The sequence below is a fragment of the Aethalodelphis obliquidens genome, unplaced genomic scaffold, assembly GCF_003676395.1.
Source record: "Aethalodelphis obliquidens isolate GAN/ISIS:26980383/991018 unplaced genomic scaffold, ASM367639v1 scaffold65, whole genome shotgun sequence".
Classification (NCBI taxonomy): Eukaryota; Metazoa; Chordata; class Mammalia; order Artiodactyla; family Delphinidae; genus Aethalodelphis; species Aethalodelphis obliquidens.
Genome location: NW_020838009.1, coordinates 7,784,540 through 7,806,835, shown reverse-complemented (window position 1 = coordinate 7,806,835; position 22,296 = coordinate 7,784,540). Strand labels below are relative to the sequence as shown.

At 44.0% G+C, this 22,296-nt stretch overlaps 1 protein-coding gene across 7 annotated transcripts in view; it reads left to right on the top strand.

Moving 5' to 3' along the window:
• The window catches only part of SH3GL3 (SH3 domain containing GRB2 like 3, endophilin A3), a 285,361-nt gene that overhangs the window by 244,146 nt on the left and 18,919 nt on the right, over positions 1-22,296 (top strand). For 4 of the 7 annotated variants that reach the window (XR_003429226.1, XM_027089207.1, XM_027089209.1 and 1 more), the window contains 4 exons: positions 1,077-1,210; positions 5,229-5,387; positions 14,760-14,863; positions 18,395-18,504. Coding sequence is in view for 6 of the 7 variants with exons in the window: in XM_027089207.1 (XP_026945008.1) it covers positions 1,077-1,210; positions 5,229-5,387; positions 14,760-14,863; positions 18,395-18,504 (507 nt within the window). In the remaining variant the exon portion in view is untranslated. Of the gene's footprint in view, positions 1-1,076; positions 1,211-5,228; positions 5,388-12,398; positions 12,534-14,759; positions 14,864-18,394; positions 18,505-22,296 lie in introns of all 7 variants that reach the window. The other 3 variants (XM_027089203.1, XM_027089206.1, XM_027089205.1) reach the window with 1 other exon arrangement.

Sequence of the window (22,296 nt, the reverse complement as noted above, 5' to 3'; positions counted from 1 at the left end):
GGTTTCCACTTACATTTTGCAAGGTCCTGTGACATACACTGTCTATGCTATTCCTTAAAAAAAATAAAAAGTGAGGTGAGGTGATATTGCTATCCCTGTTTTACAGATGAATCAACTGTATGTGCCTATGACTCGTAGGTGAAACAACTTGAAGGTCAGAATTAGCTAGAAATGCAAATTCTTGGGCTGGGATTTCAGGTCTTCTTCAAGCCTGGGAGTTGAGAGACCCCAAGCTCTAACTTTTTATGAAGACCCCAACTACAGGAAAAAGAGTTCAGTTTAGTGCAGCATTTCCCAGACATGTCTTCTAGAAAACCTGCAACCCTCATAGTGCTCAGCTACCAGGATGCCTGCTTTCAAATCACTGCAGGTTAGCGGGTGCCGAATACCAGGATTTAATCCAGCTAAAGCTGCCCATCGCTGCCCAAGTCTGGCATGTCTGGCCTGGACCTCACTGCAAGAGCAGACCCTTCCCACCCTGCTGAAAGGCTGTCCTGTGTGACACTGCCAGACTTTCTTTGACATCAGAAGGGGTAGGGAAACTGAGAACCATCTCAAGAATACAAGGAGTGGCCTCAAGAAGACCTAGCAGCTAGAAGCTGAGATGAGGTTTTGTTCATTTATTTCTGTTGTAATCTTTATTGGTTAATACTTAACCCCTGATGAATGAATCCTTTTATTGTTTACAAAGACGGATTTTGTTCTTGCGCCTCTAAGGAACCCTTGGTGCCAGTTCACAAAACTACCAGTTTAAAAAAAGAAGCTTTAACCCCATCTAGTGGCTGATACGGTAAGTGCCTCAGTCTGTCTGAGCCTCAGAGTTTTATTCTAGAGGTTTATTCTATGCGGTGGAGAAAGTGCAGAAGTAGTGAGGAAAATGTGGAAAATATTTAGAAAGACTTTCTCGTTTTTACATTTTCTTTTCTCTGGGTCAAGATTCAAAGGTCCCAGAGTTGAGGACCTTGTTACACACCATTGATCATCACAAACTTTTGGGAAAAAATTAAACAAATATCACTGTTAACTTAGAGTTAGGTCTGCTAAAGAACCATTTTTATTTGTATTTTCTATTGAAGGCAATGCATTGATAGAAGTTGGCGAATCCATGAAGCTAATGGCTGAGGTGAAAGACTCTCTTGATATTAATGTAAAGCAAACTTTTATTGATCCACTTCAGTTACTACAAGACAAAGATTTAAAAGAGATTGGGGTAAGTTTTCTAGGCTATAAATCTGCCTGTTGCTATTTAGTATGATGTTTATACTATTTAAAATCATTAGAACATTTCTATAGCAACTCAGTGAAAGCATCATCTTATTGTGGGTGGTAAAAAAATAACTCAGTTATGTTTACTTGGCTCATTGGGAAAGAGTCCCAGGATTAATTAGCCCTTGATTTTGTACCTTATTGAAGCCAGCTAGAAGCCAAGTTCAAGATACATATTTCTACAGTCATTTCTCACATAACAAAATGACTGCATAACTTTGTACTGGATATTTTAAAAAGCAATCTTTATTTTTTAATACCTTTTTTTTTTTTGCCACACCCCACGGCTTGTGGGATCTTAATTCCCCGACCAGGGATGGAACCCGGACCATCAGCAGTGAAAGCACAGAGTCCTAACCACTGGACTGCCAGCGAATTCCGTGTATTGGATTTTTGATTATCAAAATCATACCATACTAGCTGTATCTTTCTTTTTTTAGCATCTTTATTGGAGTATAATTGCTTTACAATGATGTGTTAGTTTCTGCTGTTTAACAAAGTGAATCAGCTATACATATAAATACATCCCCATATCCCCTCCCTCTTGCGTCTCCCTCCCACCCTCCCTAGCCCACCCCTCTAGGTGGTCACAAAGCACTGAGCTGATCTCCCTGTGCTATGCGGCTGCTTCCCACTAGCTATCTGTTTTACATTTGGTAGTGTATATATGCCCATGCCACTCTCTCACTTCGTCCCAGCTTACCCTTCCCCCTCCCTGTGTCCTCAAGTCCATTCTCTAAATCTGTGTCTTTATTCTTGTCCTGCCCCTAGGTTCTTCAGAACTTGTTTTTTTAGATTCCATATATATGTGTTAGCATATGGTATTTGTTTTTCTCTTTCTGACTTACTTCACTCTGTTTGACAGACTCTGGGTCCATCCATCTCACTACAAATAACTCAATTTCATTTCTTTTTATGGCTGAGTAATATTCCATTGTATATATGTGCCACATCTTCTTTATCCATTCATCTGTCGATGGACACTTCGGTTGCTTCCATGTCCTGGCTGTTACTGGGCAGCTACATGGAATTAGAACACTCCCTAGCTGCGTCTTTTGATACGTTGCACTAGTGATCGTTATTTTCCATTACTTCTTAAGGAGATCAGTACCTAGGAATCAACATGTTGTATCAGGAAAATGTTAAAATGGCCCTCCAGAGCATACACGGGAGCTTTCAGGGACCTGTAGGTAATCACATGCCACTTGCTTGCTGGTGCTTTTGCAGATATGCAGAAACAGTCTTGAGACTTCTACCCTGCCAGGGACTTCTACTCTGGAGGGACAGGCTGCATCGGGACCTTCTTTGGGCACCCCCTGGGGAAGCTGCCCAGAAGACCTTCCTGGTGGTGCCTTGAGGAGTGATCTGAATGCAGCCTGGGCCAGCTTGGAAGTCATCCAAGCCTTGGGGATGTCCCCTTTTCCTTTCTTCAGGCCCAGATTCTCATGGTGTGGTCCCTAAGCAGCATCAGCATCACATGTTAGAAATGCAAATCCTTGGGCCCTATTCCAGAGCTCCCTAATGTAAAGTCCTGGATGCCCGTATAGGCATTTAGAATTTACACCAAAACCAAAGGCTATGGAGGGGAATTCAGGAAGACTGAAAGAAAAATGAAAGCAACTGTTCAGGAACTCCTAGGATATTCTGCTACCCGACCCCCCCCCCCAAGCACCCTCCTCAACTCCTTACTCCCATTGCCCTCTTCCCCTCAGGCCAGTCCTCCACTGGGCCCCAGAGTCCATTATCCTCATCTCCTCAGGGCCTTTGCCACATCCGGCATCCTCTCTCCGGAATCTCCCTTCTTCCCCTTTCTCTCTATAGGCTTCTTCGGGTTAACGTTTAAACCCATCAGCACAGCAGCCCTTGACTCCCGGCTTCACATCTCGGCCCCTCCAGTCCACCCTCCACACTACAGCCAGAGTCTTCCTAAGGTACAAGCCCCCAGTAGCTGCCCACTGACTTTGGGGGTAAAGATCCAGCACCGTAGTCCCTAATTCCTGGCCCCTCCTTCTCTCTCCGGGTTGATCGCTCACCCCTTCCCACTTGAACTCTCTGCCCAGGCCTCAATGAATTACTTACAGTCCCCAGGGGGTGTTTTGCTTTGTGCTCTCTTTTTATTCTTTGTCTTTCTCCTTTTCCACCTTCTCCTGGCTAAGTCATCTCACGTTGCAGATCTCAGCTCAGATGTTCGGTCCTTGGGGAAGCTCTTGTTCTCTCCCCGGCTTAGTCAGGTGCTCCTTCTGTGCCTCCTGTGCTGTGAGCATCACTGCTTCTCTTTTTCTATTGTTTAGCAGCAAGTGCTTTGGCGTAAGGAGGCATGTTTTGTTCACTTTTGCATGACTAGCGCAGCCTTTGTGCTCACAGATTATTATTGAACAGATGATTCTAGAGAAGAGACATTCTGTGTTGCGGGGATGCCAAAACATCTTTCCCAAATGCAGAACCTTAGAACCAAATACCTCCTTTGCTGACATACATCATATGCCATTTCTTCTTGTGCTGCTGACCTTGAAGAAAGCTGTACAGAAAGTCCACTGGACGACATTGCTCTTCCACTTGACCTGGTTCAGTAGGGTAGCTAGTCATGGACACAAATGTGGATCCTGAGCAGTGAGTGGGAGAAATGTACAAAATACACATATCCTTAAATGTTTCTCCCTATGCAAAAAAATAATTTTCTAAATGGTGTCTCTTGTTCTTCAACTCTGGTTTGATAGAGAAACTGTATAAATTTAAACTTCAATCCTATAGATGATCAAGAATTAAAGAGTCTAATATTCAGAAGGCTTTTCATAGTCTCAGCTGTGCTCTGTATGTCTCGGACATCCGGAGTGGAGAGCCTGTTCATTTAATACATGACTGACATATCTGTACAAGGTCTTGTGGACTCAAAGGCTTCTGTAAATGTTTCGTCACCCATATGTAGCCAGACTAAGCCTGGTTGTGCCCGTTTACAGCCACATATGTGGAGGCACAGAGGGATTCAGAGACTTGCCCAGAGTCAGAAGAACGTGTCAGAAGAGAGATGATTCTGACTTTTTGTCCTATATACTCTTCACCCAATCATTATGGAGGTTAGAACCAGTGCTTCCCACTAAAAAGAATAGTCAAGTTACCTACGTGCTTCAGTGGGACAATCTGTTTTCACATACACTTTCAATATCAAATATCTGTTTTCCAGGGGTTATGGTCATAAACTCCCTTGCCCTGTGCGGTTATCCCTTCTATAGTATTTCTGACATGGGATCCCTCTACTTGAACACAAACTGTGATGGGAAACTTACTACCACACAAGGCACTGCATTCCACGAATGGACACCTCTAATATTTATACTTGTTTTACTTTGTTAAAGAGATCATATTTTTCAAAAGAAATTCCATCATTTCAGAGGTTGCCTGTGAGCATCTGTCCTCTGTATCACATTCATCGAGGGCATTTATTCAACTTGTTCTGTAATTGTTTGGGAACTTTATGGAAGATGCATACGTATTCTAGAGGATACTAGAAATTTGTGTTTTTATAATCTACTTCTTAGTGAGGAGCTGACAGTAGTACCAAAAGAAACATACTTTTTTTGGATATAGTTAATTTGGTTGGAAATTATCTGGACATTAATGGAGCCTAAGTGAGGGGTCCTATAGAGAACCTTGGAAAATTAATCTGCATACTGATACTGCATCTTTATGTTCCATATAGACACTCATTCATTCTGTCTTCCATCCATCCATCCATCCATCCATCCGTCTACCCATTCATTCATTCCACAAATATCCCTTGTAGACCGGCGGTGAAGGGAGCCTCTAATAGATGATGAGTGCGTGCAAAAGAAGTGTAAGGTGGGATCCTGCCCCCTAGAATTTATGCCAAGAAAAAGCAATGACTATTTTCACAGAAATGCTGAATATTTCTTTGTGCTGTGTTTGAGCATCACAGTTCTCTAAAGGACCACTTTGTCTCTTAGCATCACCTGAAAAAGCTGGAAGGCCGCCGCCTGGATTACGATTATAAAAAGAAGCGAGTAGGTAAGATACCAGATGAAGAAGTCAGACAAGCAGTAGAAAAATTTGAAGAGTCAAAGGAGTTGGCTGAAAGAAGCATGTTTAATTTTTTAGAAAATGATGTAAGTATTTAAACCAAACAGGAGACTTTAATGTGAATGAAAACATTGACTGTATGACTAGGGTCAGCATGTTGAGAAGCTCTGGAGCCTTAGTTGTTACATAGTTTCCAGAATTTTCCATAACCATTATCTCCTGCCTAAGAAATAGCTTCAGATACCCAGCAAGTCCTGACTCAAATCTCAGATCTGGAGAAGTCCTGTTGATCCTGGAATTGCTTCAGAGATGTGCTCGGGTTGGCCCTGGGGAGGTGGGGTTGTCTTAGAAGTGCATCGTAGACCAGCCTTTGTGTTTGAGGCCATAGCATTGGTGGTTTTGCAGGAGAATAGAAAGCCCAAGTCATGTGGTAATTTGCAGTTTTGCTAAGACTGTGAAGAGCGCTCAGTGAGGCAGATGTTTGAGGAGGAGCAGCCCTCTTGGCTAGTGGGAGAGCCTCACTCATCACCCAGCTCTCCGATGCCTTTACTTGTCATAGTGAACCTTTGGGATATAAAAGCATGACCTAAGTTTTTCAGCTGTACCATAGTGGTGCTTGTGAACTTGGGGATTGTGAAGGTCTTGACACATACCCCTCAGAAATGCTGACATCCTATTGTACTGTGACTCCTGCCACCAGCTCTTATTTTATTTGTCCAAGTAAAGTTAGATTAAATGTAACTAAAGAGGATGGTAACCCCCAAGTGGGCACCGTGAGGGCTGAAGGCCACCCTTCTTTGCCTTGGCAATGAGAAGTCATTTGGCATTTTTTACTGCCTGATGGGAAGAGCCCTTGGCCACCTGCCCCGTTTGGAGTTCCCACCCTAAGTCCAGCTTCTGTGATGCCACGAGCCACCTCAGCCCAGCATTAGCTTCGGACCTATTTGTTGGACTTTCAAACCTGTTGGAACAAGTCAGAGGGTTTATTTTTCTGCAACCTGTGTTCCACTTCTAATAATTGATTAAAAGGTACATTGAGGTCTTGCATCTTTCAAGTCAAGTCAAACCAAATGTACTGAGCACCTTTTATCTGCCATGGTGTTGTGGGGGAATTACGTCCACTGTTGACGAGACATTAACCCTGGAGGAAACAATGTGAAATCCCCATGATTAAACCTCAGTACCAAAAAGTGCATTCTATTATGCTTCTCCTTTAAATATCTTACCAGGTTTTTTTTCTTTTACATCTTATGAGAAACGGGAAGAGGGATGACAGTTTTCCCTGTTTTTCTTTGTTGTTTGCTTTCCCTTAAAAATAGAAATTTCCTTGAAATTATCCCCGAGCAATAGGCCGTTTGGTTTGGTTTTGTCTTGGATTGCCATATTTGATTTTTTCAAGTGTGAGGTATCAGATGCATGTATTCCTTATCAGTCTGCAGCAAACGTTGCCCTTCCAGTCCTGGGTACTTTAGAGGTAGATTTAAACTCTGAGGTTGAATCTCATGTGTCAGACGTGCTGTCTAACCCACGCGCTTTATTCATGACCTTTATTCATGATCTGTGTTGAGCTATTGCAAAGTACTCCATCAGGGAGGCCTGTCTCAGTTGCTCTGGTCTTGGCAGTTGACTCAAGAGACCTCCGTTTCCCTTCAGTATCAGTCAAAATGAGAAATGATCCCTTCCTTATAAGAACTCAGTCATTTGTCCATCTGTTGACAGTGTTCTGCTTGTCACAAATGAGTTAACCCCTGCCCACCCCACCCTGGGAGAAGTAAGAGCTAGCTTATAACTCAAGCCCCACGGAGGTCCTGGTGTTGGCCCTGCAGAGGCATGAATTGCAGTGTTTCCCCTAAAGTTTCCTGGGGTGGGTGGGGGGTGCCTTCATTCAGCTCTGAGGAGCATGGGCTGCTCCCTCATTTTAGGGCCTGGGTCCACGTCTTTCACTGGCAGCCATGGAAACTGGCCATTGAGATGGGAGGAGATCAGAATAATGAAACGGTGGAGGACTTTCAAAGGCTGCCTTGGAAGTAGGCTCCACCTCTTTCTCTTCCCACCTTTCCTAGCGCCATTTTCAACTGTAGTGGTTACCCTGCGTGCTGTGGTTGCTGATTCTCAAGATAATGGCAGTGCGAAGGAGACTGATGGTGGTGAGACGAGGATGACAGTGACGAAAGCTACCATTTACTGAGTGACTTATGACAGGGAGGCTGCTCTTACCTTTGCCCCTCCCAGGTTTATAGTTGAGGAGACTCACAAGTTATCGTGGAAGCTCCAGAAGACTGCCTTCTTTCTCTTCTTGGGGTAACAGCAAGTAGACCTAGAGAGGGACAACCTTGTCTTTTCCCATGGCAGTGTCTGGCCATATCCAGGTGGTCTGGCAGTCCTGTTGATGAGGCAAGGTCTAGAAAATGTTCTCCAGCTCCCCTTGGACCTGACATGCTAATACTGAAACTGCGTGATGCTTGGGGATAAATAGTGGGTGTGACTTATCAGGGGAAAGACAAAGAAGCAATACGTGGTGGGATGAGGCATGCTTTGAACCCTCAGGCCTGTCCTTGGCCCTTCTCCAGCCACCAGGCCAGGCCCAGTGGCTCTGCAGCTCACAGAACCCTGCCTTCCCGCTCCCTCTGGGTCACCAACCTCATGTCCATCCTTCGTCACTCAGACTTTTGTATCCATGTCTGCTTTTTTCATGGTGAGGGAGCTCTGAGTGAAGAGCTGTGCTTCAGCATGGCTGGGGATGGCTGGGTTTTCATCCAGGAACTAAAGATGGCTGGGATCTGTCTAATTCCCGGATTAAACACAGTGGGTCTGCAGGCCCTGCCTTTGCCCAATGGATTGGACTTTCCACCTGACCTGGTACCTGCTAGAGACCAGGTATATGCCTGCTTCTTGAGGACAGACTCTGTCAAACACGTGGCCTCAGGGACATGGTGGCAGGCAGCGGAGGCCCTGGCACTTTCTCCAAACACAAGTGGGACACGCTTATCTCATGGTGGGCTACAGGTTTGGGGTATCCGTCAGAACTGATCATCCTTTTGGGTTCTGACTGATTGAGGAATTGACACAAAAACCAGATTGGAATCAAGGGGAAGCCCTTTCAACTGATGAGAACACCCAATGACTGTAAGATACAGGCCTCCTGGTCACCTGTGTTGGAGGGGATGGCATGGCCAACCCACGTCCCGATTGCAGTCTCTGCTCATTGCACCCTCGTTGGCAAAAGCCTCCCCGGTGCAGAGCCAGCCTGACTCACACCCAGACACAGGCTGAGACCCACGGCCTCTGGCCATGCAGAGCAGAGAACTCATCCTACTAATGAATGAACATTCCTCGATCTCATCCACAGGAGGAGGAGTGAAGCTGGGCTGGGGAAAGGGCTTGCAAGTGTTCCCTCCAAAGAGAAAGTGAAAAGCAGAGTAGCGTGAAGGAAGGGAGACCATCTGAGGTGGCGTGTCTGAAGCTCTGGGGCCACCTGCCCAACTCTGTCTGGCACTAACAATGCAAACCCCAAAGTCTCGCTCTCCAGGCAACAGGCGGTATCTTCTCCAGCCCTCACGTCCTATAGCCCTGGCTAAGACACGATAAAAGCTTCACCAGATACTGCCTACAAAATCTGTCTGCCAGAGATCTGTCTGATGGGAGAACTCCAACCGGAACTAACAGGCTTGGTCTTTCCCGGGTCTCCAAATGCAGATCATGCAACTCTTCCTAGGGTTTTCTAGAGGTTTCCAGGATGTGGTTGTTCATCTGTCCTCACATCTGCATTCTCCCAACTGAGAGGCAAACAGAGCAGGCAAACAAGGATGACAAACCAGCCTCCCGCCTAGAGGACAGGAGCGTCTGGAAAATCGAGTGGGTAGCTTGGACCTGGGTCCACACTGGCCTCCAACTACTTACCCCAGACCTCGTCTAGACCTTAGAGCCACCTTCAGGGAGAGTGAGGTGGGCAGAGCAGAAAAGCTGCTTCACAAACCCACTTTCTTCAAGAATACAGACCCCAGGGCCAGGCCCCTCTTGCTTTTCCAGCACAGGGTCCAGTCGCCCTGGGTGTCAGGGTCCCCTAATCTCACCAATTGGACGGATCACTCCTCCTCCTGTCTCGTGGAAAGAAGGAAGGGCTGGTGAGAAGGCCCTGAGTTGTTTACTCCAACATTCATTCCTAAGGGAAAGTGGCATCTGTTTTTCTACCTATTTTTGGCAGAGTTGGGGATGGGGTAATCAAAGAGGAGAGTCTCCTTTGGCGCCATGCTGTCGTCCTTCGGGGTCTTGTCAGTAAGTGCTGGATTGGAGCCCTTGAGCATCACATCACCTCTTGTCCGGAGCTGAGTAGCTTCCTACGCTACACGCAGATGCAAGCCAGCAGGTGTTTTGGTCCATGAGATTTCCCAGGAGCCCAGAAGGGCAGGTCTAGGGCTGGTTCTTTCTGATGTGCCAGGCTGGGATGAGGCACCCAGAGCAGCCCTCCCCTAGGAGAGGGGCCCCTGTGCCCCCCACAGTTAGCTCTGAGGTGGGGGTACAGGATATTCAGCAGTTGCTTCCCAGTCTCCACCGCCATTTCTTGGGAATGCTGAATCACCCCTAGGCCTGTTAACACTCTCCTCTTCTGTCTTCGCAGAGAAGTTTATTCCTCACGATGCGACATAATGGAATGTAGGTCTTTGACATTGGCAGGGGCCAGAAATATCACACAGAAGATGCCATTTCAGACCGATGAGTCCAGGCACCTGCAATATTCTCTAAGCTCTCCTGATACAAATCCCCAGCCTGGGGACCCTCCCTCTGTCCATGGGCTCCCAGAACAAGTGGAATTACTAGATTCCGGATTCCTGGGTTCTTTCCATTGGTCTAGAGCGGTGTTTCCCAAAATTCATTCCATGGGATGTAGCGTGTGTTGCGTGAATAATGTCTTTATGGTCAAATAAGTTTGGGAAAGCCTGGGTTAACCAAAATGAAACAGGTTTGCTGTATCACAAGACTTTTCAGAGTCTTTAAATGAATATATGAAAAATTAATCTCCAAGAGATTCCTAAAAGAGGATACACAAGGCAGTTTCTCAAATTTATTTGACAATTGCACTCTTCCACACCACTGTTATTATTATTATTTTATTACTGACATATCAAGGGACTTGTGATGTATCGAATAAGGCATTTAGGAAGTATTGGACTAGTAGAAAGAAAGCACTCCCGACAAAGAGTGAAAGACCTGAAACCTGCCTGTGGTTTTGCCTCTGTTCAGCTATATGCCCCTAGAAAGTCACTTTCACCTTTACAGTGTCAGGCAAATGAACCCCTGCATGCAAGAAATTCTTTAGAAGTATAAAGTGGAGAATAAGAGTGTAGAGGATTATTATGCATGTTATGAATTTAATACGAATTTAATGGCCTGACTCAAACTTTCTCAGAAACTCTAAATAAAGGCCTTTGCCTTATTGGAAAAGGCATCTGTTTAAGACCAGACTGCAAAATTCCTGAGAAATTTTCCTCCAGCTTCCCTGAGGAATCTAAAAATAGTGGAGTCTTCGACATGACAGAGCCAGAAATCAGTTGGATTGTCACAATTCACGTCGAAGTGGCCTCCATTGGAAGTACGTCATTTCAGTTGTGAAAGGGGACAACTTGCCGGGTCCCAGGAGATGCACGTTTCTGCATTCATGCATGCTGTGTGTACTGTATATTCCAAGGATCTGGGCGGGGCGTTACCTATTCACGTCAAGTTCTCTCTGTTCTCTCCGTGGTCTTCAGAGTGTGCCTCTGTGCCCATTTACCTGGCTACCGACCAGTCCCTTGGTAACTGATTGTTGGAAGGTCTGAGGAGATTTCTCAGCCCTGCTCCTTCTCTCCCACCCCAATTTCCATATCCCTGTTGCAGAGAGTTGATCTTAGAGGGCTGTTACTATGTAGTCCTTTGAGCCATTCTTCCTTTGGTACAACCAAAGTTCCACAAGCCCCCTCAATGGCTGTTGGTCCACAGGCTCCCCCAGTGGCTCAGATCCCACCCAAGTGTCCCTGGACACTTTCCACAGCTCTTGGGAACTTCTCCCGCTCTTAGTCTCTGCCCCCATCCCCAGAGCTAAGGTACTTCCAACAGCCTCAGTGGGTTCGTTAGCACCATGAGTTTGGTTCCTATGAGTCTCAAGGTAACAACTCCCATCACCCATAAATAAACAGGGGTCCCTGACCAGAGCTAGTCCCATTGTTAGATTTTGCTTCATTTGAGAATAGGCCAAAGCAGCTCTGAAATGGCAGTGTCGTATTGCTGCTGAATCATCACAAATCTGTGGCTTAAAACAACACAAATCTATTATCTTGAAGACTGGAGGTTGGAAGTCCTAAAATCAAGGTATTGGCAGGGCTGAATTCCTCCTGGAGGCTGTAGGGAAGAACCCATTTCTTTGTCTTTTCCAACTTCCAGAGGCCACCTGCATCCCTTGGTTCATAGCCTCTTCCTCCACCTCAAAGCCAGCAGTGAAGCATCTTCAAATCTCTCACTCTGGTTCTGCTTCCACTGACGCATCTCCTTTTCTTACTCTGACCCTCCTGCCTTCCTCTTAAAGGACCCTGGAATTATATTGGGCCCACCCAGATGATGCAGGTAATCTCCTAATCCCAGATCCTTTGCATAAATCACATCTGCAAAGGCCCTCTTGCCATCTAGGAATATATTCACAGATTTGGAGAAATAGGACTTGGACGTGTTTGGGGGCCACTTTTCTGTCTACCAAAAGCTCTTCTGGTTTCATGGTTCCGTGTACCTCCCAGGTAGCGTCATGGTCCTCACCCCGCCCGTTTGTCAGCGAGCATTGCCTTTGTCTGGCCTCTGCCTCCTTCACCTCTAGCTGCCCCATAGGGAAGTCTGTTTGCATCATGAGTTTCTCACTTGAGGCGTCTGAGCTGGGTGTGACCTCATCTGTAACAGCAAGTGCACTTTACTTTCAGAGACCGGAGCTAATTCTCTGGTAATTCTGTTCCACTGTGGGTGTCATGGGGACCCTTGCGGGGTGTGAGGTCACACTTTACTCTCAAGACGGCACCAGCCAAGTGGCAGCACAGGTCTCAGGTGGCAGTGGAACTAAGTTTCTCTTCTCATCCCAGGTGACGTTTCCTGCTTCAATAGATGAATTTGCCAAATTGAGTGGTGTGGCCAGTGGAAGAAATGTTTTACCTTCTGGACAGGTTTTGACTCTTGCCAGGCCTGGGTTTATTGCAACCTTGATTCTGCCAGTCCAGGTATTGAATTCTCATTGGGGTTTGGGAAGCAGAGGCCACCTGCATACAGCTCACTGCTCATGGCCTGGGGACAGCTGGAAGCTTCCATTTTTCTGGCAGGGAAAGGCAGATGATCCACTTGGGGCACCACATGGCTTCACTGTCAACAAGAGACTTATAGCTTCATAACCACCTCTTCAGCGGTTGCATTGAGCACCTACTGTGTGCAGGCGCTGTACAGCACTGCTGTTGTCTTCCAGGTTTTAAGGGAGCCCAAGATCCATTTCCTTCCCAAAGTCAGCCATCCAATGAATCCAAATGCCTCTCTGGAATACATAATCTAGTATTTTAGCCACATCAGAGATGACAGCTGGTGATCCCCCCTCCCAACATCAAGTGTGTTTCAAGGAATATTCATTCAACTACCTTTCACTGTTCCCTTAAAAGTTATAAGATGTCAAGCATATTTCAAAGTGGGTATTAATATATAAATGAACTTTACTAAAGCTAGAGAAGTGTGGTGCAGATTTTAACCAGCACACAGCTCTTACACTGTAAGGAATCCATAGCAGATTCTACTGTGATCCTGTTAGGCTGTGGCGCTGGACTTATTTAAAAGTACGTGTAAAAGCCAAAGAGGTGAAACTTAAGAAATCCTTAGGATTTTGTAGGGGCCAGGCTGTCTTTGTTTTGTTTATTGAGTTTTTGGAAATTTAAGGCTAGGCTTGTTGCTCTTCCAGCCACAGAGTGTGGTAAAATAAATGTAATACAGTGGGATTTCATCTTGCAGACGCTGATCACAGTACGGCTCAAGTGGAAGTCCATGTATATCTTACATGAACATGAACCCCTGTTTAAAATGGTGTACGTGGGCAAGGAAAATGAAAGTATAGACAGCTAAAGCACAGTCAATAATAGCAAATGAAAATAGCTTAGATCTTTGAAGGCAAAGGAGTCCATGATTGGTTTTGCAGGGTGAGGGTGTAAGGGTGACTAAACAGGCAGACTTTCCGCTAAGCTGATTAGCAAATGAAGTAAGGAGGTGATGCATAGGCTATGGGGAAGCTTAGGAAAGAGGGGGATTGATTTTGATTTGTGCCTTTGTCTGGTTCTGGAGTTCACGGGATTCACGCTGCCTCCCACCCCCTCCCCGTCCCATCACCTCAACCCAGTGGTCCTGCCTCTGAGGCTTGTGGAAATCAGCTTAATGAATCCTTCTTTTCTGTAGCAGCCCCTCAAACACGTAGGGAAGCAGGGGAGGGAGCTCCAGTGCCCTACTGGAGATGGCTCTTCCTCAGATTATGCATCCCCAGGCCTTCCAGGCTTTTTTACGTAACGTAACTTTTTCATTTTAGTTTTTTGCGTCCACTGTAATTTGGTCACTAATTTCATGAATGTCTTGGTTCATGGGAAAGAGAGCTGCCAGAGTCTTTCTAGTTCATTCCTTTGGGCTGTTTTCTTCAGGGAAATGATTTTGCGCTGATAGCCACAAAAACCTATAGGGGGCAACAAAAACATATAGGGGGCTGGCAAGTCTTGGCCTGGTGCGTGCCCTGCTTCCTGGCTTCCCTTCTTATCTGAGAACAGCTTAATTTACTTAGTTTCTTTCTTTTTTTTTTTTTTTTTGTGGTACGCGGGCCTCTCACTGTTGTGGCCTCTCCCGTTGCGGAGCACAGGCTCCAGACGTGCAGCCTCAGCGGCCATGGCTCACGGGCCCAGCCGCTCCGCGGCATGTGGGATCTTCCCAGACTGGGGGACGAACCCGTGTCCCTTGCATCGGCAGGCGGACTCTCAACCACTGCGCCACCAGCGAAGTTCTACTTAGTTTCTTGATGTGACTTAGCTAGAAAGTGCCCGTAGAGACACTTCGCTAAGGAAGCAGTTCATTTACTAAACCTTGGCTTCAGTTGTAATTGGAAAAGCTTTATCTCTCCGTTTTCAGATCCATGAACTTTATAGCATAAACATCTCCTGAGAAGATCATCTCATTGGAAAAGTAGACTTTTTTTATTGAGTTAAATCAACTTCATAATCACAAATAAATTTGAACATGTTTTTCCAGCATTTATAGCTCTATACCATGACCTGTGCGATCATTACTTCGTGATGAAATGAAATGAAATAGACCAGAGCCCAGGCAGACAGGGCGCTTCCCTGCAAAGCCGGGTCTTTGTTGCTGGTCTCTTCTCTTTCTGAACATTACACAGGCGCTGGCCTCCATGGAGTAATTTTCCACTTCTGCTGCAGGTAGAACAAGTCAGCCAGTTGGCCGTGTTTATAGAGGCAGCTTTAGACTATCACAAACAGTCCACAGAGATTCTGCAGGAGCTACAGAGCAAGCTACAGATGCGGTAAGAGCCTTCGCATTCATTGTAAGCCTAGGACTGCAGAGTTAAAATCAATCGAAATCAGTCTCTCTCTCTCTTTCTCTCCATCTTCCCCTTCCCACTGCCCCATTCTGTTTTGAATTTTCTTTAGCTGGCTTTCGTGGTTGGGTGTGGGATAGCACTGAGATAATAAATACATAGCTTTGGCCAATAGGACAGAACTGGGAAAAGGGATCTGGAAGCTTTTCTCCTTTTTCTTTTCACTCAAGCCCTTACTCATGACCTGTGTTTAGGGCAACCAAAGTTGCTCACTTGCCTTCGAATTCAGCCCTTACAGAGCTGTCCTGGCTTCACTGCTGACTGGATGAGGGTTTAGCTGAGGGTGGGATGGCATATACTCCCTCCCCAACATCTAGGGATGTCGAGAGGAGTGAGATGATATTCAGATAGTATGTAAATGTCTCGAAAAAGATGTGTTTTTACTTCACCAGCATAAATACCAGCCCATGTTCATAACATTGACTCTGAGAGCTACTGAAAGAGTCGAAAATACCCTCTGAATGGTCAAAGAAACATTGCTGGGTTCCCTGTGACTTTACTGATAAGTGTATTCTCTACTTTTCTGAAAATTAGTGATATATGTAGTGTGCATGGTAAACCTATTAATTAAAATACTGGGTTAAAAAACTACCCTAATTTTTGACCAGGTTTGATAACAGAAAATTGTTTTACACAGGATGATTATAATGAATAAATTTGGAGAGATTTTTGCTTAAATCAATGCAGTAATTATAGAGGGAAGACAAAAGGTGTGTGCAGTCTCTGAACTATCCACTTTTGTAGGCAGGTAGTTCATCTACTGCTCACATGAGCATCTTTCCTTAATTCTATCTTTATATGAGGAAAAGGAGAAGGAAGCTAACATTGTTGAGTGCCAGTTCATCCCTGGTACTTGCTAGATGCCTCAGAGACTTTATGAGAGACAAATACTTTACAAATATAGGCATACCTAGGAGAGATTGGGAATTTGGTTCCAGACTACCACAGTAAAGCAAATATTGCAATAACGTGAGTCACACAGAGATTTTGGTTTCCCAGTGCATATAAAAGTTATGTTTACACTAAACTGTAGTCTGGTAAGTGTGCAATAGCATTGTGTCTTAAAAAAAAAATGTATATACCCTAATTTAAAAATACTTTATTGCTAAAAAAAGCTAACCATCACCCGAGCCTTCAGCAAGTCCTAATCTTTTTTGCTGGTGCAGGGTCTTGCCTCAATGTTAATGGCTGCTGACTGGTCAGGGTGGTGGCTGCTGAAGGCTGGGAGGCTGCGACAACTTCTAAAAGAAGACAACAGCGAAGTGTGCTGCGTTGATTGACTCTCCCTTTCACAAATGTTTTCTCTGTAGCAGGCAATGCTATTGGATAGCATTTTACCCACAGTATAACTTTTTTCAAAATTGGAGTCAATCCTCTCAAGCCCGGCTGCTGCTTTATCAACTAAGTTTTATAATATTCTAAATCCTTTGTTGCCATTCCAACAATCTTCACAGAATCTTCACCAGGAGTAGATTCCATCTCAAGAAACCACTTTCTTTGCTCATCCATAAGAAGCAACTCCTCATCTGTTAAAATTTTATCGTGAGATTGCAGTAATTCAGTCACATCTTCAGGCTCCACTTCTAATTCCAGTTCTCTTGCTATTTTCACCACATCTGGAGTTACTTCCTCCACTGATGTCTTGAATCCCTCAAAGTCATACATGAGGGTTGGAATTCTTCTTCCAAACTCCTGATAACATAGATATTCTGACCTCTTCCCATAAACATAAATGTTCTTAATGGCATTTAGACTGATGATTCCTTTCCAGAAGGCTTTCAGCTTACTTTGCCCAGATCCATAAGAGGAACCATTATCTATGGCAGCTAGTGCCTTATAAAATGTATTTCTTCGAGAATAAGATTTGAAAGTCGACACCACTCCTTGATCCATGGGCTGCAGAATGGATGTTGTGTTAGGAGGCATGAAACAACACTGATCTCATTGTACATCTCCATCAGAGCTCTTGGATGACCAGGTGCATTGTCAATGAGCAGTAATATTTTGAAAGGAAATCTTTTTTTCTGAGCAGTAGGTCTCAGCAGTGGCCTTAAAATATTCAGTCAGCCATGCTGTGAACAGATGTGTTATCATCCAGGCTTTGCTATTCCATTTCTGGAGCACAGGCAGAGTAGATTCAGCATAATTCTTAAGGGCCCTAGGATTTTCAGAATGGTAAATGGGCATTGGCTTCAACTGAAAGTCACCAGCTGCATTAGCCTCTAAAAAGAGAGTCAGCCTGTCCTTTGAAGCTTTGAAACGAGACATTGACTTCTCCTCTCTAGCTATGAAAGTCCTAGATGGCATCTTCCAATAGAAGGCCGTTTCATCTACATTGAAAATCGGTTGTTTAGTGTAACCACCTTCATTAATGATCTTAGCTTGATCTTCTGGATAACTTGCTACAGCTCCTACATCAGCACCTTGCACTTTTATGTTATGGAGACGGCTTCTTCCTTAAACCTCCTGAACCAACTGCTGCTAGCTTCAAACTTTTCTTCTGCAGCTTCCTCACCTCTCTCAGACTTTGCTGAATTGAAGAGAGTTAAGGCCTTCTCTGGATTAGGCTTTGGCTTAAGGGAATGTTGTAGCTGGTTTGATCTTCTACCCAGATCACTACAACTTTCTCCATATCAGCAATAAGGCTGTTTCAGCTTCTTACCATTTGTGTGTTCATTGGAGTAGCACTTTTAATTTCCTTCAAGAACGTTTCCTTTGCATTCACAACTTGGCTGTTTGGTGAAGAAGCCTAGCTTTTGGCCTCTCTTGGCTTTGGACATCCCTTCCTCACTCAGCGTAATCATTTCTAGCTTTTGATTTAAAGTGAGCAACATGAGACCCTTTCAGTTGAAGACTTAGAGGCCATTATAGGGTTATTAATTGGCCTAATTTCTATTTTGTTGTGTCTTAGGGAATAGGGAGGCCTGAGGAGAGAGAGAGAGATGGGGGAACAGCTGGAGGTGGTAGCTGCAGCAGTCAGAACACACACATTTATCAGTTAAGATTGCCGTCTTACATGGCGCAGTTTATTACTACTCTTGTAATAATAATTACAAGAGTATCATCAAAGATCACCACAACAAATATAATAATAAAGAAAAAGTTTGAAATATTTTGAGAATTACCAAAATGTGACAGAGATACAAAGTGAGCAAATGCTTTTGGAAGAATGGCACCTATAGTACACAGGATTGCCACAAACCTTCAATTTATAAAAAACGCAGTATCTGTGAAGTGCAATAAAACGAGGTATATCTGCATATAGTTGAAAAACTACATTTGGGATATCAAAGCTATCACTTTGGACTACTCACGAATCGACGTGTAAAAATCACCCCCTTCACGACCATTGCCTAGGACCTACATTTGTAGGCTTATTACAGCAGAGCAAACGCAGGCTTGGAGGCTTTGCTTTCGTCATCAGCTGTCTGCCTGACCTTCAAATCTGTGTTACAGAATATCGGCTGCATCCAGCGTCCCCAGGCGAGAATACAAGCCACGGCCCATGAAAAGGAGTCCTAGTGCGCTCAATGGGGTATCCACCACCTCTTCAGCAAAGACAACAGGTGAGATGACCATTCTGTGGGTGCTGTGTGCCCTTCCGTACAGCTCTGCTGGAAGCGTTTACTTACTGCTTATTGTTGTATTCTGTGTGATTATCTTGAGACCTCAGATTTCTCTCTTATTATTTGGCGAATTCCCTTTTTCCCCTAGTAATGCCCCTTTTCGTGCTTCCTTGTTTCGAGTACTTATATCAAGGAAGAATTCCATCACTTTACTTATTGCCTTCTAATGTGTCAAACCTTGGCCATAGAAACATCATGCTACATTAACCTTTATATTTACATTTTTAACACTTTCCAAATATTTTACTAATTTTAAAAAAGTTTGAATTAGCATATGTTGAGCACCTGCTATATAGTAGGCACTGCCTTAAGTGCTGCATCATTATTTTTTAATTAGACAAATGGCACAAATATATTCCTAAATAAAATGATCAAACTGAGAAAAATAAAATTCAGGTGGTATAAATCATGCTCTAGTTTCCTATGATCACCCACTCCATCCCAAGCCCCTCTCTAAGAGTAGCCATTGTTAAAAATTTGGTATGAACACTGTCATATCTATTTATGTGCATAGATAGATACACGATATACACACCGTTTTAGATTTTTTGCTGTTTTTTAAATACAAGATCATACTAGATGTATTGTTCTGTGGTTAGCTTTTATAAATGTATCACTATTTCTTGGAGTTATTTCCATGTCATGCATATAGATCTATCCCACTATTTTTAAAAAATTTTTATTGGAGTATAGTTGATTTACAATGTTGTGTTAGTTTCAGGTGTATAGCAGAGTGAATCAGTTACACATATATATACATTCACTGTTTTTTAGATTCTTTTCCCATATAGGTCATTACAGAGTATTGAGTAGAGTTCCCTGTGCTATACAGTAGGTCCTTGTTAGTTATCTGTTTTATATATAGTAGTGTGTATATGTCAATCCTAATCTCACATTTTATCCCTCCCCCGCCTTCTTCCCCCTGGTAACCATACGTTTTTTTTCTACATCTGTGACTCTATTTCTATTCTGTAAAAAGCTCATTTGTACCATTTTTTTTAGGTTCCACATATACGCGATATCATATGATATTTGTCTTTGTCTGACTTACTTCACTCAGTATGACAATCTCTAGGTCCATCCATGTTGCTGCAAATGACATTATTTCATTCTTTTTCATGGCTGACTAATATTCCATTGTATATATGTTATCCCACTATTTTTTAATGGCTTCATAGTTCTCCATTATATATACCATTTCCCCATTAATGGACATTAAGGTTGTTTCCAGTTATTTGCTAAAAAGAATGTCCTTTATCTGCCTCCACATGCTGATGGGCAAGTCTTTCTTGGAAATGAAATTACTGAGTTAGAGTGAATGCATTTAAGTGATCGTAGATATTGCCAAATTACCTGCTAAAACGGGTACACTACCATGAATGGAGCAATACATGCTTCCCCATACCTGTGTCATTAGACTTCAATTTTTGCCAAGCATTAGTGGATAAACAATGATTCTTGGTTCTGTGCACAACTGTTAATTTGAGATTCCATGTTAGTTTGCCTATGGTGCCGTCTATTACTGCTGCCTATTTTCCACGGTTTTGAGGGATTAGGGATGCTCCGCTGCGTGAGGTGCACTGGTTTCTAGTTGTCTGTCTGGTTACATTCCTCATGGCACTGTTTCAGGTCCCTGCACGCAATACTCCTTCCTGGAGGCAGACGCCTGGGCTCCCAGGTACTTGGTACAAAGCCAGGATGGGAGGACTTAACCAAGCTGCTCTTTTCCCAGAATGCCAACCAGTCATCCAGCTCCCCAGACCACTTACTCTGAGTTGTGGGCATCCTCCAAATCCACTTTTGTTGCATCTCTCTTTGGGAACCATTTTGAGCTTCATTTCCTCCATCTGCTGCTTTCCATCTTTCAGGTATTCCTTGTATTCCTCATAATTTATGGTCTACCAACAGTGTTCATTCTTGTTCATCCACTGTGTGGAATTAAAGACATACCCATTTTATAATCATTAGTGATTCGATACATGAAAGGAAGTCTGCGATCTTGCACTCAGTCTGCTGGATTAATGCAAACTTCAAGTCATTCAGTGTCATACGTCCCACTGGCTGCATCTCTCTGCTGTTTGTTACCCAAGATGGCTTTAGGTGCTAAATGGATATAGAGCTGGCGAGCCTTGAATCACATCATGAGAAAATTATTCTTTTTCTCAATTCTCTTTTAGTCATTCTGATTTCAAGGAGATAAAGCTACAGCTTTGTGCTGGAATATTTTTATGTCCAGCTTTAACAGAGAAGATAGACCTCAGGCTAAAAGTCTTCTGCAGGCAAAAGTACCTACCTTGAATTTAATAAAATTGTCTAGTTTTCCTCATAATTATGCGCACGGTTACGGTCTCTTTATAGCATGTAGTATTGCTTTTCCATTTACATTTTGATGTAAAGTTATATTTAAAGTTATTTGAATAAAATTGATTTCATTAAAATATTATCAAGAGGATACTCAGGTACAGTTCTCTGGGAAGTTCTTTTGTATTGTATTAGGGTAACACTAGTTTCTGTTTAAAAAAGAAGAGACACCCAAAGTACAACGAATGCTCGACAAAATAAGATTTTCTCACTCATGCAACAATCCAGGGAGGATATTCCAAGAGGATGGGTGGTTCTCGTCCGTGGAGTCACTCAGGAGACACAGCTGATGGTAGCTCTGCCATCTTCGTCATCCTGTGGCTTCCAAGTTGTCCTAGTTGTTGCTACTCCAGCCAGAAGGAAGGGGAGAGAGAACAGAAGGCGAGGCTAGACATTTCCTCTTAAGCCAGTGAGGCAGGAGTGACACATTCACATTCCAGGGATGAGAACTCAGATCCAATGACCACAGGTCGTGGCAAAGCAAGTTGGGAAGTGCAGTCTCTAGCTGGGCAGCCATACCTAGTTACATCGGGAAATCCAAAGCAGCCAGTAGTCTATAATAACGATGGCATTCTGCTGGACAGGAATGGCAAGGACTATGTCAGTGAAAGAAGATTAGACCCTGGTTCTGCTCCCTTGGAAGGTGGCAGGAGGAATCACTCCTGTCCTTTAGCCTGTAGGTCCCTAGATTTGCCTTCTCAGAAGTCCTTCATGGCTTCCATATCTTCACTTCACATCCGGAGTGGCCTTTGGAAACCTGCCTCCTGTGAGAATTGTGCTTACTGCTGCTTAGGGGCCTTGAGGGTTCTTCAAGTTTCAATAGACGCAGATGTTTTCAGGTTAGACCCGCACTTCCTTTCACAATTCAATGCCTCCAAAAACGGAATAGCTTCTGATCTGTATCTCCCAGGCAGTTCCATGTGCCGGTAATCACATCCAAGTTTCTTTCTTAGATGTAGCTCTTAAGACTGCCTTACTTCTTTCCTTTCTTGTCTAACCTTTCTTAACTTACTGAGGCTACCTCGAGGCCATCTGAAACAGCAGACTTGAGTGAGAAGGCAATACTTTTAGATGAATCTTTGCTGTGGAACTAGGTGCCTTCACTGGGTTGAGAGAAGTCTCTGAGAATGATTTGGAGCACAACCTGCTGATCCTCTGTTCCTTGGGGTACAGAAGCTTTTCTAATATGCTGGGACCCAACGTCTGATTTTTCTCTCTTTTCTTTTATCTTTGCTTGCAAACTGGGCAGTTCTTCTCTTTCGTATAATAATTTGCTAGATGTACCAAGGATGGGAGATAACATCCACTAACATTCTGTTTTCTCCAGTTCCTTCCTTTAGAGCCCCTGGTATGTGGTATGCTTTGAAAGTT